This window comes from Kogia breviceps, chromosome 13 (assembly GCF_026419965.1).
Source record: "Kogia breviceps isolate mKogBre1 chromosome 13, mKogBre1 haplotype 1, whole genome shotgun sequence".
Lineage (NCBI taxonomy): Eukaryota > Metazoa > Chordata > Mammalia > Artiodactyla > Physeteridae > Kogia > Kogia breviceps.
In genome coordinates this window covers 9,628,884-9,644,357 of record NC_081322.1, presented here as the reverse complement: position 1 = coordinate 9,644,357, position 15,474 = coordinate 9,628,884, and the positions used below count along the sequence as shown (strand labels likewise).

Below are 15,474 nucleotides of genomic sequence, written 5' to 3'. Positions count from 1 at the left end.
ATCATTTGCTGTATAGATTTCTCTAGTTATTTTTTCAGAGTGTTTATTTGTTGACATTGTAGATCATTTCGTGGCTGTAATTAAGTATCCATGAAAAAAATCTGTGAATCTTCCTAGCTCATCTTGGATACATTTTCAGAGTAGAACTATTATAGAAAACATTCCCCTGTTCTTTCAAACTTCTCTATAACCTAAACAACACTGTCTAAAATTTCACAATAGTTTTTGTGTGTGTGTGCAGTGATTTTTAAAATACAGATTGAGAGTTGTGATGTAATTCTTTTTTCACGGGAATAATGTGGAGAAAACAGTACACGTTCATTTATCCATACTTTACTGTAAAGCTAAAAACAGATCACCGAAGAGAGGTTTTCAATACCCACTGTGGTGGGCGTGCTAAGGAGATTGATGAGAGATGAAAAACTCGCAGGTGTTGATTGAAGATGGATATTATGATGGTGAAATTGACCAAATCCTGTCATTTCTGTATATCCTTCAGCAGAATTGTGCTAGTAAAATAGTAGAAAAAGCAGGTACTAAGAGTAGACTTAAGGAGGGTGGCAGACTTAGGAAACACATTCAAATAAGTAGGTGAGAACACGAAAGAAATTGACCATAATATTTATCCGGAAAGAAAGTCCACTAAAGTTGCGAATATAAACCGCACAGGAATCAGTGTTGAATTGGTCATAAAACCGTCATCATTACTGTTTGGAAAAGGAGACTGCATAAAACACATAGCAAGGTTACTAGGCTTGCAAATGGCTTCAAAAACTTTTGAGTTAATGAAAAGATGATTCGAATAAATTGAAAGAATATGAATACCTTATTATCGCCAGGTGAATTTTGACATGGACCAGTTTAAGAAACGCAGCCAGGGATTAAACATTCCAAATTATTCCGTCAAATCAGGTCCCAGTTTCCACTCACTGTCTCTGAAGGGATCCTACGGCCCCAAAAGTCCTGTCTTTTCCATGGATTCCGAGCCCTGCACCAATTTTCCTTTCTGCTGAAGCACTCATTGTGTATATGGCCACAAACATGTTACGTGATCTTAAGACTTTCTGTTTTATTGTTTCTAATCATATTAGGGCTTATTCTGATTTGCGTATGAAATGTCATCACTTAAAGAAGCTCTATTCGGTAATATATTTCTTTTTTCCAAAGAAGAAGTATAGAAAATCAAGAAGGTGGTAAAGGTCGTGTGAGCCAGTTTTTGTACATATTTTGAGGACACATAAAATTAAGAGGGTCACTTCAGAGATATCAAGCAGGTCTTTATTGGACCAAAAAAGGGATAGTCTAAACGGATACTATAACTGCATATGCAGAGCAATTTAAAAGACTGGAAGAATCCTACCATCCCTGGCCACCTCCCCAGCTGCCTGCCCTACCTGTAACTGACTCACAGACGCTCATGCACTTTGGCAAATAGAAAGGATATTTTCCCTCAACCTTCTACGGTACCTGAAACTGTCAACAGTAATTCATTCATTTGGGAGAGAAGTATCATGATCTATTCAGATAACCTGATGCAATCTCAGGACATAGACAAGTAAGTTTTGCAGAAAAGAACAACAAAGAAAGGAACATCTGGACGCAGAGCCTGTGAGTTCGGAGAGTTGAAAGTTGAAAATGAGAGGAAAGTTAGGTGGAGGCAATAGAGCAGGACGGGGTGAGGAAGGAGGAAGGAGAAGCAGGGCTTGTCTCCTGAACAGCATTTCAGGGACTCGCTCAGCCCCGGATAGCCAGAGAGACACCTCTTAGCTGGAATCCCAAAGAGAAACCGGAACAAACACCTGTGTCGTTTTTTAAACCTTGTCGTGTGGCAAATTAAGAGTATCCATCTTGAACAATATTTTTTCCTCAGGAATGTCTATGAACTTTTCTCGCTGATTGAACTATTTTAGCTTTTCTCTGAAAGTAACAGAGGAATTATTTATAACATTGGTCAGTAACACCTCCCCATCTGTAGCCTCGGTTGCATTTCTTTTTTACTATCTTCAAAGAGTTTATAGATGATGCTGCCTTGAAATGCTCTTGTTTCCAGGCACATCTGGTAAATAAATACCGGGGGTGGCGAGGTGACCTTAGAATATTCATAGCTGTAGGACTACCACTCAGCCGGGTTTTCCCTCTAAAATTTAGCCCGGATTATTTCAAAATAAGTTAGATTTAAAGTTTTGATTATGCTGACCTGTAATTTATGGATGCATATATGTTTTTACTTTGTAAATATAGTTCATTTACCCCTAAAATGCAAGGCAGACGGATGGGGACTTCAGGAAGAGCCATCACCAAAAGCACAAGCATGGGTGGAGAGATGTACACACTGGAGCATAATGATGGTAGTCAGTCAGACACGGCTGTGGGCGCTGTTGGAACAGGCGGGAAGAAAAGGAGGTCCAGCCTGAGTGCCAAAGTGGTTGCCATCGTGTCTCGAAGAAGCAGGAGCACATCCCAACTAAGCCAAACAGGTGAGTGAAGTGAATTCCACTTACACATCTCAAGTTCTCTCTGGAGAGACAAACGTCAGCCTTCATGCTACGGCTTGGGATGGGACTGTACAGGGTGTGGAGGCTTCTTCACAAAGAACGTTTGTCTCTCTGTTTCTCGAAACCTGTTCCATGTGGGGGGTTTTTTTTGTTGTTTTGTTGTTTTTTTTTTTTCTGTACAGCTGTCTAACAAGGTATCATTGGTCAATCCCTAAAGTGGTCAGGTATTTTGTGAAAAAAAATAAATAAAGCCATGTTTACAAATATGCAAGGAAATGCAAAGAAGTATTAAAGAACCAAACTGATTGAAATGCAAGAAAAGCAACAGGATGCTCCTTTTCAAAATGTTCCATAATACAATTACTTCTAATTTAGGCGATCTGCATACTGTTTTAGAAAAGAAGGTCAGTTGTGCAACTTGGAATACAGTCTTCAGGGGGCTGTGTGAATGTAATAATTGAACTGTGACTGTTCTATTTTCAATGCAAGTAACAACCCAGCAGTTATTTTTACTTTACAAAAATGGGTCAGTGGATTCATGCAAAGAATAATGTCAATACAAATTTGAGTTTCAAACATTTTCTACTGCTTATAGATCTTAAAAGCTTTATATCCTCAAGGTATATAGAAAAAAGCAAACAGAAGGGAGGATGATTATTTGTGTATTATCAAATACAAAAAAATGCCTAAAATTATATGACATTTGATCATACATGTTAGATAATTCATTACTAGGCTTAGCACTACGGAAAATTGAAGGTAAGTGAAATATTAAACTGATTTAAATTGTCAGCATCTGTTTCTCTTGCCATAATCTTAGTTCCGTTTATTGTTCCTTAAGAGCGAAAGTCTTGGCACAAAATTTACTTACACTAAAAAACTTCCATGAAATCCTTTTTATAGTTAACTTGGCATCCTGGAAAGTACATTTTTTTTAAATTTTACAATTTTATTTTTTTATACAGCAGGTTCTTATTAGTCATCCATTTTATCCATATTGGTGTATACATGTCAATCCCAATCTCCCAATTCATACCACCACCACCACCCACCCTGCCAATTTCCCCCCTGGTGTCCGTACATTTGTTCTCTACATCTGTGTCTCAAATTCTGCCCTGCAGACCGGTTCATTTGTACCATTTTTCTAGGTTCCACATACATGCGTTAATATACGATATTTGTTTTTCTCCTTCTGACTTACTTCACTCTGTTTGACAGTCTCTAGATCCATCCACGTCTCTACAAATGACCCAATTTCATTCCCTTTTATGGCCAAGTAATAGTCCATTGTATATATGTACCACATCTTCTTTATACGTTCATCTGTTGATGGGCATTTAGGTTGCTTCCATGACCTGGCTATTGTAAATAGTGCTGCAATGAACATTGGGGTGCGTGTGTCTTTTTGAATTATGGTTTTCTCAGGGTATATGCCCAGTAGTGGGATTGCTGGGTCGTATGGGAGATCTATTTTTAGTTTTTTAAGGAACCTCTGTACTATTCTCCATAGTGACTGTATCAATTTACCTTCTCACCAACAGTGCAAGAGGGTTCCCTTTTCTCCACACCCTCTCCAGCATTTGTTGTTTGTAGATTTCCTGATGATGCCCATTCTAACTGGTGTGAGGTGATACCTCATTGTAGTTTTGATTTGCATTTCTCTAATAATTAGTGATGTTGAGCAGCTTTTCATGTGCTTCTTGGTCATCTGTATGTCTTCTTTGGAGAAATGTCTATTTAGGTCTTCTGCCCATTTTTGGATTGGGTTGTTTGGTTTTTTAATATTGAGCTGCATGAGCTGTTTATATATTTTGGAGAGTAATCCTTTGTTGATTCGGTTGCAAATATTTTCTCTCATTCTGAGGGTTGTCTTTTCGTCTTGTTTGTAGTTTCTTTTGCTTTGCAAAAGCTTTTAAGTTTCATTAGGTCCCATTTGTTTATTTTTGTTTTTATTTCCATTACTCTAGGAGGTGGATCAAAAAAGATCTTGCTGTGATTTATGTCAGAGAGTGTTCTTCCTGTGTGTTCCTCTTCCTATGTTTTCCTCGTCCTATGTTTTATAGTGTCCGGTCTTACATTTAGGTCTCTAATCTATTTTGAGTTTATTTTTGTGTGTGGTGTTAGGGAGTATTCTAATTTCATTCTTTTACGTGTGCTGTCCAGTTTTCCCAGCACCACTTATTGAAGAGACTGGAAAGTACGTATTTTAAATTATGCCTTCTACGGGACAAAGTGACAAATAAATTAGAGATAGGGAATTTTGAGCCATTCAAAAATTGAACTAGTGCACACAGCTGTTTATCAAAACAGAGATTTGTCTCTCTGAAAATCACAGGATTAGAATGGCCCTCGATTAGCCAGCATTTCTGGTGGTAATTCCTCTCTGCCATTGTGAAGGGGAATCATTTGTCTTCCTTGGGCTCAGGTTTCTTCCTTAGGAGTAGGAGTTGTTTTTCATTTCTTTTACTTGTTTTGTTTTTGGTGTAATGTTCATGCAATACATGATGCTTTCCAATGTGGGGTGTGGATGGACTTTCACCACCAGATTTCAGATTACATTATCACTTGGATGATATGGAAATTCTCTTTGATGTCCTTTTAGGGAGCCAGGGTTTCCTGCAGGTTCAGGGATGGCTTATCTTCTTCCCCAGCCTCCACAGTCTGTCTCTTCTCATTTTCCCTGATAGTTAGTTCCCTCTCTATCTTTCCCTGGTTGAATAGAATTACATTTTTTTAGAATAAAGCACAGCAATAATTAAACATAAGAACTATACCTGAGGCACAGCTTTGTAGGTAATAGATTCAAATGATTGTCATTGAAACACTCAGCCCCTTTGCTTTGTTAGTTTAAATTTTACTCCAGTTATAGGCATTGCTGAATTTCGAATAATACCTGCCTTCCCCAAAGTTGCATTGTTAGTAACGTGCATGGAATACCCCACTTTCAAAGATTAGGTTGCAATGTACAGGAGCGTAAAGGATTACAAAGCCAAGATAACAAAATAGTTCTAGCCCAACGTGACTCAAGGAATAAACTCTGACTTGCTCTCTGGGGTTCGGCTTGCCTGTTTATTGGGTAGATTGGACTGAAAGTCCTCCTCTGAACTTCCCAGGTATAAGAGTTTACGTTTCTCTTGGGCTTCCCTGGTGGCGCAGTGGTTGAGAGTCCGCCTGCCGATGCAGGGGATGCGGGTTCGTGCCCCGGTCCGGGAAGATCCCACATGCCGTGGAGCAGCTGGGCCCGTGAGCCGTGGCCGCTGAGCCTGCGCGTAGAGTTTACGTTTCTCTTTCTACATCATAATTGTACCTTTTATTTGATAACCTGTTTTCTCATTCTTCTTGATCTTCCCAAAGCAAGTGACCAATGGTGACAAACCTCAGTTATCACTGCTCTTTATTTCACTGGATGCCCTGGTTTTTCTCCCTATTCCTTCTTCTACAAGTGACTTTTCCCCCTTTATCAATGATTATATGTCCTCTCTCCTGTGAAGAGTCACGAAAATTCAGAATTCTCATTCTAAGAAATCTTGTTTTTTATTAATTCAGCTTTTGCATGTGATCATCAAATCTGCATTCCAATTCATCCTTACCCAAGAAATATTCCTTAATTTTAATTTCCTGTAAGAAAGCCTCTTGGATGGCCTACTTTAAACAAGCGTAGCACTGTCACAGATCTGAATCTCCAGCCCTTCCTTTCAGTAATACCACAGTTTTTATAGTTACAAACCCTTAGAAGAGTTTTCCACTTAAAAAAATTTTCACTCTGGGCTTCCCTGGCGGCGCCGTGCTTGAGAATCCGCCTGCCGATGCAGGGGACACGGGTTCATGCCCCGGTCCGGGAAGATCCCACGTGCCGCGGAGCGGCTGGGCCCGTGAGCCGTGGCCGCTGAGCCTGCGCGTCCGGAGCCTGTGCTCCGCAACGGGAGGGGCCACAACAGTGAGAGGCCCTAGTACTGCAAAAAAAAAAAAAAAAAAAAAAATTTTCACTCAACTCTCTCTTCCCCAGGTCTGTCATCCCAGAGGAAACTATGTGATATTTGTCCAATTTTAAGAAACACTAATATAATTGATTTAAATGTCTTTAGTGTGAAGTGAATCCATTAATCGCAAACTGGTGAGGCTTTGCAGGGGGCCTTCTAAATGCATGGATAATTAAGACAGATTTTTTAAATTTATTTTATTGGAGTATAGTTGATTTACAGTGTTGTGTTAATTTCTGCTGTACAGCAAAATAATTGTTTGTATATATGTACGTATATTATATATTCTTTTGCATATTCTTTTCCATTTGGTTTATCACAGGATATTGAATATAGTTCCCTGTGCTATGCAGTAGGACCTTGTTTTTTATCCATCTTATATACAATAGTTTGCATCTTCTAGCCCCAAACTTCCAATCCATCCCTCCCCCACCCTCCCCTTGGTAACCACAAGTCTGTTCTCTGTGTCTGACTCTGTTCCTTTTTTTGTAGATAAGTTCGTTTGTGTCATATTTTAGATTCCACATATAAGTGATAACATATGGTATTTGTCTCGCTCTGACTTACTTCACTTAGTATGATAATCTCTAAGTCCAACCATGTTGCTGCTAATGGCATTACTTCATTCTCTTTTATGGCTGAGTAATATTCCATTGTGTATATGTACCACATCTTCTTTATCCGTTTAACTGAGACAGATTTTCTAATGGTGTCAATTAATCAAAGATTGGGAAGAGGCAAACAGCATTGCTTATCTATTAACACAAGCTGGGTGTTCTATGGAATAGCATGTATTTTGTTTAATGTAAATGTTTACTTGTGCTTAATGTAAAAAAAGACTTTAACTGAAGGCTTCTCCAGCGGTGAGTCTCGGATCCACCCCATGTGCCCTGGATTATGGGCTCTGTCTCCTCTGCCACACAGATGATAGATAATCAGGAAAACAAGAAGCATTTAGAAATAATGCTTAACCAGCTCTGTTTAGAATGGGAGATTTCAAGCACATCGTTTTTCTGTTTTTGTTTTCACGTAGCCACAAGTTTGCTCACGGAGTGTATTTGATTCTTTGTTCAAAATAATAAGTAAAATTTATTTCCAAAACTTGAAAAGCATAGTAAACTATATATACAAAAATATTTAGGGCTTCCCTGGTGGCGCAGTGGTTGAGAATCCGCCTGCCGATGCAGGGGACACGGGTTCGTGCCCTGGTCCGGGAAGATCCCACATGCCGCGGAGCAACTAAGCCCGTGAGCCATGGCCGCTAGGCCTGCGCATCCGGAGCCTGTGCTCCGCAACGGGAGAGGCCACAGCAGTGAGAGGCCCGCATACCGCAAAAAAAAAAAAGAAAAAAATATATATATATTTATATAGTAAATTACATATGTGATATATAAATGTATAAAATTTACCTTGCTTTTCTATGTAATTTGTTGTGTGCTTCAATATATTTACTGTGCTTTTCAATTATATATAATTATTTATGTAGAATATGGCAAGTATAAATAACATTAATATTTTAAAGTCACGTTTACCACAGTATTTATTCATAATGAAAGTAGGAATAAATTTGTTAATATATTTTTTAACTAGGAGAGTGACAGAAACAGGAAAGTTTCCAAAAATGCTACTGCTGGTAAATGGCTTCAAGCAATCAAGCACATAACTCAAAATCTGTTCAGTACACAGCTACTGAATTGGATTGAAAAGGGCGTGAGGTATGGAAGGAAAGGGGAAATTTTAAGAAAAAGCTCCTGATCCAGGAGCTTTGGGGACTGAATAAAGCTCTGGGTAAACGTAGGGCCAGGCTTTAGGATGTGGGGGAGGTTTTAGCCTTTGCAGATTTAGATGCCCAGCCTATATAGTGTGAGGTTTGCCTCACTATGAATGAAGGCTTTATGGAGAACAATCACCCCTACATACATCCTTGTAATTACCTACAAGTAAAGATAATTATGATAATAAGTATCATAAGAATGATAAATATTCCTGTGTCTAAGTGACTAAAACCAATAGATTTGCCTTTCTAGAGCTGTTTCCATGTACCCCTAAGTTATACGTGTACACGTTTGCGTGTATAACTTCCCCCCATGATTGACCACAAAAAAATCGTGATTAGAACTTTTAGCTTTTTTGAAGAAAACACCTATAAATGTAAAAGCTTCATGAGAACTATGGACTAGGGCTCCCCTGGTGGCGCAGTGGTTGAGAGTCCGCCTGCCGATGCAGGGGACGCGGGTTCGTGCCCTGGTCCGGGAAGATCCCACGTGCCGCGGAGCGGCTGGGCCCGTGAGCCGTGGCCGCTGAGCCTGCGCGTCCAGAGCCTGTGCTCCGCAACGGGAGAGGCCACAACAGTGAGAGGCCCGCGTACCACAAAAAAAAAAAAGAGCTATAGACTAGAAATTACTTCATTTACTTTATCTCATATTGTTGAAGAACTGTATCTCCAGGATTATACCAGGGACAGTGGGTGTTTCAAAATTAGAAGTATCGTCCCCAATGGCAGGAAATCATTCACACTTGAAATAAACAAGAATCAAAGAACTAAATAAGAAAATGTAAAGGCAATTGCCAAACATAATAAAACCCGGTGTACCAAAGGAAGTGGGAAGACAAATGGGTCAAAGGTCTAAATTTCCCAGGAAAAGAACACAGAATCGGGAGCTAACTGTAGCCTATTTAATATAATCATTATTTATTATATCATTAACAGCTGATGATCCTTTCTTAAGTAGATTAATATCATTTTTTCCTACATACTGGCAGGATTTGGGTAGTTATGCACTAATTATGGAAAATGTTGCAGGACTGTGTTAGACTGTCAAATAATTAAGAGTCCATTATCATGTACTAAGAACATACTGAAAAATCACTTCTAAAAAAAAAAACATACTAAAAAAAATCTTTCTTTAAGAATAGATATTTTGGGGCTTCCCTGGTGGCGCGGTGGTTGAGAGTCCGCCTGCCGATGCAGGGGACGCGGGTTCGTGCCCCGGTCCGGGAAGATCCCACGTGCCACGGAGCTGCTGGGCCCGTGAGCCGTGGCCGCTGAGCCTGCGCGTCCGGAGCCTGTGCTCCGCAACGGGAGAGGCCACAACAGTGAGAGGCCCGTGTACCACAAAAAAAAAAAAAAAAAAGGATATTTTGTGCCTTTCCAACATTTCCATCCACACTTCTTTTTCCCCTTTCCAAATCCCTTCCTTCAAGACCTGCTTAAGATCCTCTAAGTCATCCCCTGTTATTTCAAGATTTTCTAGTGTCTCTTTTTCCTCTGAATTCCTATAGATCCTGACTTCACCGTCAACTTGCTGCAAACACAGACATTTTGGGGGCCACTCCCATGAGCGAGGTAATAAGGTTATAATGGTTAAGGAAAAATATCCCCATGGACACAGATTAAAAAAAAAAAAATTTCAGTGACTTGAAAATGATTCAGAGTCCTCTGAGTAGAGGAATCTGAGTCTATATATAAAAGTACCCTCCAGCCATGTTCCCTTTCTGGTATATTCTTCCTCTTGTCCTGTGTTACAGCAGGGTGTGTGGAGCAGGGCCTAGGTCCCTACAGGCTACACCTGCTCTAGAGGCCCCGCTAAGCCTTCTTCTGCCCTCCTGATCTGGCACATTTCGCATCATCTGTTCTAGGGTTTAGCATTTGCAAAAGACTGAAGGTTTACTGGTGCCTTCCTGCTGCCCTGTTTTCCTGCAGGAATCCCTGAATCAGGGAAGCATAAAATAATTTTGTGGGAATTATTAAGAGGCTAATAATTTTGTGGAAAGGAGAAAAACACAAATAGGTATTTCAATAAATGTTCAACCCAGCCTACGAACACAGTTTGGCTAAAGCAAAGGTGTACGAAAGGGCTGTCATGGGAAATACATTTAGGGGAAAAGGTTGGGGCCAGGTCTTAAAAGCCCTGTAAGGGACTCTACTCTGCTCAGTGTTTGATGGAGAACTTTGAATGGAGAGGATAGAAGAAAGGAAGCTGTGTTCCCAGCAGCTCAAGTGGAAGCAAGATGTGCAAAATCGGTGAGGAAACAGAAAGGTCAGGGTGAGGCTAGCGGATGAAATGAAAAACTGTGACGTGGGTGGAGAAGGAGCCATGGAGGTGGACATGGATGAGCTTTATTCAGAAAAAAGAGGGGCCTGAATGAAGAGCAGACAAGGTGAGGTGCCCAGATTCAGGAATAACTGGTGAGGGAATGGGAGGTTGGGGTGCCGGATCCAGGGAAAGAGGGAGTGAGCAGAAAGGAGCAGAAACCGATCCAAGGGGGGGAAAGGATTTCCCAGAGGGGCTGCTTAATCCACAGAAAGACGGAAGAGGCCAGGGAGTGGAATAAGACCGCTGGATTTGGGGCCACGAGGGTTGCTTCTGACATCGGTGTGCCTGGAGCAGTGAGGAGGGATGCGCGTGCGTCAGTGTGGAACGACCCACCGGGGGCGGAGCCTGTTCCTCTCTCCATTCGGTCCTCATTCCACCTGGGACCATCGTCTCAGAGACTTGGGAGGGGACTTTCGTCCTGGGTGGGAGCCCAAGAGGATGGGGCTGGAGGGTGTACAGTGGGATAGAGCGAGCGCTCCCCCGCCACCTTATTCAGATGGATGGGAGTGGAGAGATGCATAGACGGGCAGCTGTTAGGAACGTGTCCTCAGAAAGCATTCGAAGGAAAGAGCTCAATGTGAACAGTCTGTCTTTCATTCATTCTACCAGCATTCCTCAAGCATGTTTCATGTACCAGACTCTGTAATTGAGGGGGTCTTTGGGGGTAAATAAGGGGTGGGGCTGTGTGTGCGCCCTTGTGTGTCTCAAAACAAAGGGGATCTGAGTGTTCTTCCGAATGACCTGTGGAAGGAACAGCTCTAGGTGAAGAGATGGCAGGATACAAGCCCCAATACAAAGAAGTTTAAGGAACGGAGCAAAATCCCAAAGAGCAGAGGAGTTAACTTAAGGACGCAAGGGTTATTCTTGGAGAGAGGGAGAGACGGTTCTTCCCCCGAGTTGGTAGAAAAGAGGAAGTGTTGAGATCCAGAGGCACATTGCAGTGGAGTCCTGGAGCCGAGGAAGCGTGTGTCAGGGCGATGCGGATGGGGAGAGAGGGTGCGGGATGAGGAGCGTGTTAAGACATCCATTGGTGTGGATTAAAGTACAGCCGAGCCACGCCCACGTTCCACGTGAGTTCGGATGATGCAAAATCTCTGCAAGTGGCTTTAGGAACACCTACCGGGGTCAGTGTCACCCCTGCAGGCGTCTGGTTCATCTTGGCTGTTCTTATGTCTTTCATGTCATTCCCCAAGTTTCTGCATCTCCAAGTCCTCCCAGGATTTCTGAGATCATCGTGGAGTCTTTGAGATCATGGATTCTGATATGAGATTTAGTTAGATCTAGACTCTTGGGCTCATGTTGGAAGTTCACCTGTCTGGAGCTGCCGTCTACTCCTTACTTTGACTCTTTCCATTGTGCAATTTAGTGTCTTTGCAGGAAATGAAAGCCCTGCCTGTTCTCTTATCTATTGTTATTCCTCCTTCCCAAGGCAGCCAGCAGATCTTTTTCTTACTCTTACTCAGAATATGGGTCTAAAAGACTTTTTTTTTTTTTTTTTTTTTTTGCTTTGGCAATTTATCTCAAGGAAATTAATTATTTCATTTTATTCATGGGGATGAAACATTTCAGAAGGGCCATAGAGTGTTGAAAACTATATAGATAGAGTTCATTATCCTACAAGATTATATAGGCAAAAACAAGCACTCTAAGGAGTTTCAGCTATATATTTGATTTCAAAATAGCTTAATAAGAGTTAATGAATTTCCAAGGCATATCTCTAACTTTTCAAGATGAAATCACAAATAGAAACTAACAAAAATGCCCTTGTTCCACTGTCAAGAAAAGAATAATATACGTAAAACTCTGACTGTAACCCACTTATACCTAAAGGGATAGTGCTTGAATAAGCTAATTTTCCCATGAGTTCAAGACATTATTTTTAAATTTACATTGTCCTTAGGCAATAATCATTTCAAGAAAATGTCCAGGATTTTAAATCCTCTTCTGCTGATCTTTTTTCAGTTTTCTTCCTCAAAGTCTCACAGTTAAGGCAAGTCAGAAAACAAACCAAGTGAGCGCCAGCTTGGACCTCGCTCGTACTTTCTTTACCTTGAGAAAATGATTGTCTTAATTTGCCTTAGGACTTGTTTTTAATCTTTCCAACCAATCCAGTTTACCAAAATGTTCTATGTATTTTAAATCTAGTGCTTCTTTGTGCAGGCTCTCTGCCTGTTCCTTTGCACAAGTAATTGTACAGCTGGCAGGAAGGGGGGGTTACAGTGATCTTTCTGAACATTCTAAGAAAAGTTTTCTTGGCTCCATTGATTTTAACAACGGAAGCAAACAATTTTTACAGTGGATGGGCGCCCCCCCCAAAAGTTGCAGAAACTGAAAGCTACTGTGGATGAAAATCTTCTGAAATTGAAATGCCTTGTCTGTGCCTCATTTATTTGATTCATTTAATAGCACAACGAAAACATTCTGAGGAACATCATGTTTCATGTTCTTTGTTTCCTGAACGCACAGTTGTGGTGCCAGAAGTGATTCTCGAGTCTGCAAAACCATCAAATGAATGTAAGCACGGGTTCTTTTATTTACCGTTGCTGTCTGGCTCTGGAATTCACTACTGTTAATAGAGATTTAATGCAGCTAAAGTAACTCATCTGCTCAAGAGATGCCCTAATAAGGATTAGTATTTTCAAACATACGCCAGCTGCTCTATTTTTGTTCTTTTCCTTGCTCTGAACTATAAATTTTGAATGTGGCTACTATGTAGATAGACTTCTAGTTTGGTTTGGCGGAAAAAAATATTTATTTGAGTGGAATTAATTTTTATAATTAATTTGGATTTTAGGATTTGGAGGAAGAAAGGAAACACATCTATTAAGTGACTTCAGAGCACAATACTGGGTATTCAGAAATTATATATGGTGATAATTCTTGTTAACTGTACTGAGATAATGTTTCAGCATGAGATCAATTTCAGAATGGGTGTTATAAAACATCTCAGGTAGCTTAAATGTAACAAGAAATGTGTCTGATTATTCTTCCAGCAGATGGCCAGTTTCAGTGCATCCTCATTTAATGCAGACTGGTTTTCAATAAAGATTTTTTGGTTGATTTCTTTTACTAATGATTTTTCCAGAGTTTTAAACACAGAAGAGTAAAAAGAAGATCCACCAAATTCCTGCAATACCACCACTTATTGCAAATTCACTGGGAAAATATCAGTATATTATTAGCTAATCTTTTATGCATTGTTACTATTAATATTGATAAAACCATCAACAATCAAAACTATTATTTATTCATCACCATCTGCCAGCTGGTGTTTTAATTATTTTGCATGTATTAATTTCTCTAGTTCTCAAAACGCAGCCATGAGACACTATGATTAATATTATTGTCACTTTCCAGGTTCCATGACTCATCTGAGAACACACAACCCTTAGAAGTCAAGTAGAACTTATGTTTGTAACCACTTCACGGTAATCTCATTCAACTGCATGGACACACAGAGAGATACCTTTCTTAGGTAGCTTTTTAAAAACAATTGTAGGTTCATAATATTTCATTTTGTTCTATGATAATGCCTTTTTTTACTTTTAAAAAGCATGTCTGTAGGACGACCACTTAGGACATCATTGCAGAAGGCTTGTCCAGAGTGGATTTGGAAAAAGGTGGATGAGTATAAAAGGAATCACAGTGTTTTGTATCCAGGGGTCATGGGGAGGGGATTTCAGAGATAAGAGTGTGTGATGTTGCCCTTTACTGAGAGAGCAATTGCCAGGAAAGGACGTTATTTGTCACTTCTGGCCAGGTTGCAGTGGGGACAGTGGTTGGAAAGGTTTTTTAGGCAGTTGGGGATCATCAGCATATACATGGCAACTGGGGTCAGTGAATTTGCTTAGGAAGGAGGTGCAGAATATAAGGAAAGAAGATCTGGAAAACAAACAGTGGAGGGTCTTTCTGAGCCTCAGCTTCCCAACTATGAAATGGAAGTGAGTTCCATTGGGGAGTTCTGATTGGTGAGTTCTGATTGGTGAGTTCCATTGGTGAGTTCTGATTGGTGAGTTCCATTGGTGAGTTCTGATTGGTGAGTTCCATTGGTGGGTTCTGATTGGTGCTTCCGAAGCTCCTCCTGGCAGGTCCCCCTCCGAGGACCCAGTGAGGTCGTCAGCCCCGCCTCAGGGAACTGCACAGGATCACACACAGCACACTGTGCGCACCCTGAGGTATCCCAGCCGCGCGGGCCCAACCTGCAAGGCCTGCTCCAGGACCTCTGCCTTGTGACCTAGCCTTTGCTCTAGGAGGCCTGGGGTCAGCAAACTCTGGCCCAAAGCCTGTTGTTTTTTTTAATGGCCCTTGAGCTAAGCATAATTTTTATGTTTTTTCAAATGGTTGGAAAAAAATCATAATATTTTGGGACCCATGCAAATGATACGTAATTCAATGTTGGTGTCCATAAATACAGTTTTATTGAAAAACATCCAGGCTCATTCTTGTATGTGTGGTCCATGGCTGCTTTGTTGCTACAAAGGCAGAAACCGTATGGCCCGCACAGCCCAAGATATTAACCCTCTGGTCCTTTTAAGAGAAAGTTTCATGATATTTACGCAGGCCCAAGAATTTAGTGCCTGTAGTACAGAATGCAGTTGGTTCTATTAGAGAACAAAGATCATTCCTGTAGCTCACTAAACACTTGCCCTGCATCTCAGAGGCAGTGGTTAATTTATACTACTACCAGGAATTTTGATTTTTTTCCTTATAGAGTTTTTTTCCTGTAGAGTTTACATTTGTACCATGGACCCATGAATAACATCTCTCATTAGACAAAATGAGTCTCCCGAATGAAGGCATATCCCCCCTCCAAGGATAAGAATCTTCAGCTCTTCAGCCTTGCCTTAAAAAGTGATCCCTGACTTAGCTGCTGACACAAAGTAGTAAAAGCACTTTCCCTCA

The 15,474-nt window shown here is 40.7% G+C and overlaps 1 protein-coding gene across 50 annotated transcripts in view; it reads left to right on the top strand.

Moving 5' to 3' along the window:
• Positions 1-15,474, top strand: part of RIMS1 (regulating synaptic membrane exocytosis 1) — a 471,679-nt gene that overhangs the window by 402,530 nt on the left and 53,675 nt on the right. For 32 of the 50 annotated variants that reach the window (XM_067011328.1, XM_067011324.1, XM_067011326.1 and 29 more), the window contains one exon: positions 2,242-2,477. The exons of the other annotated variants lie outside the window; for them this stretch is intronic. In XM_067011328.1, the coding sequence (XP_066867429.1) occupies positions 2,242-2,477 (236 nt within the window). The remainder of the gene's footprint in view (positions 1-2,241; positions 2,478-15,474) is intronic. 50 annotated transcript variants of the gene reach the window in all.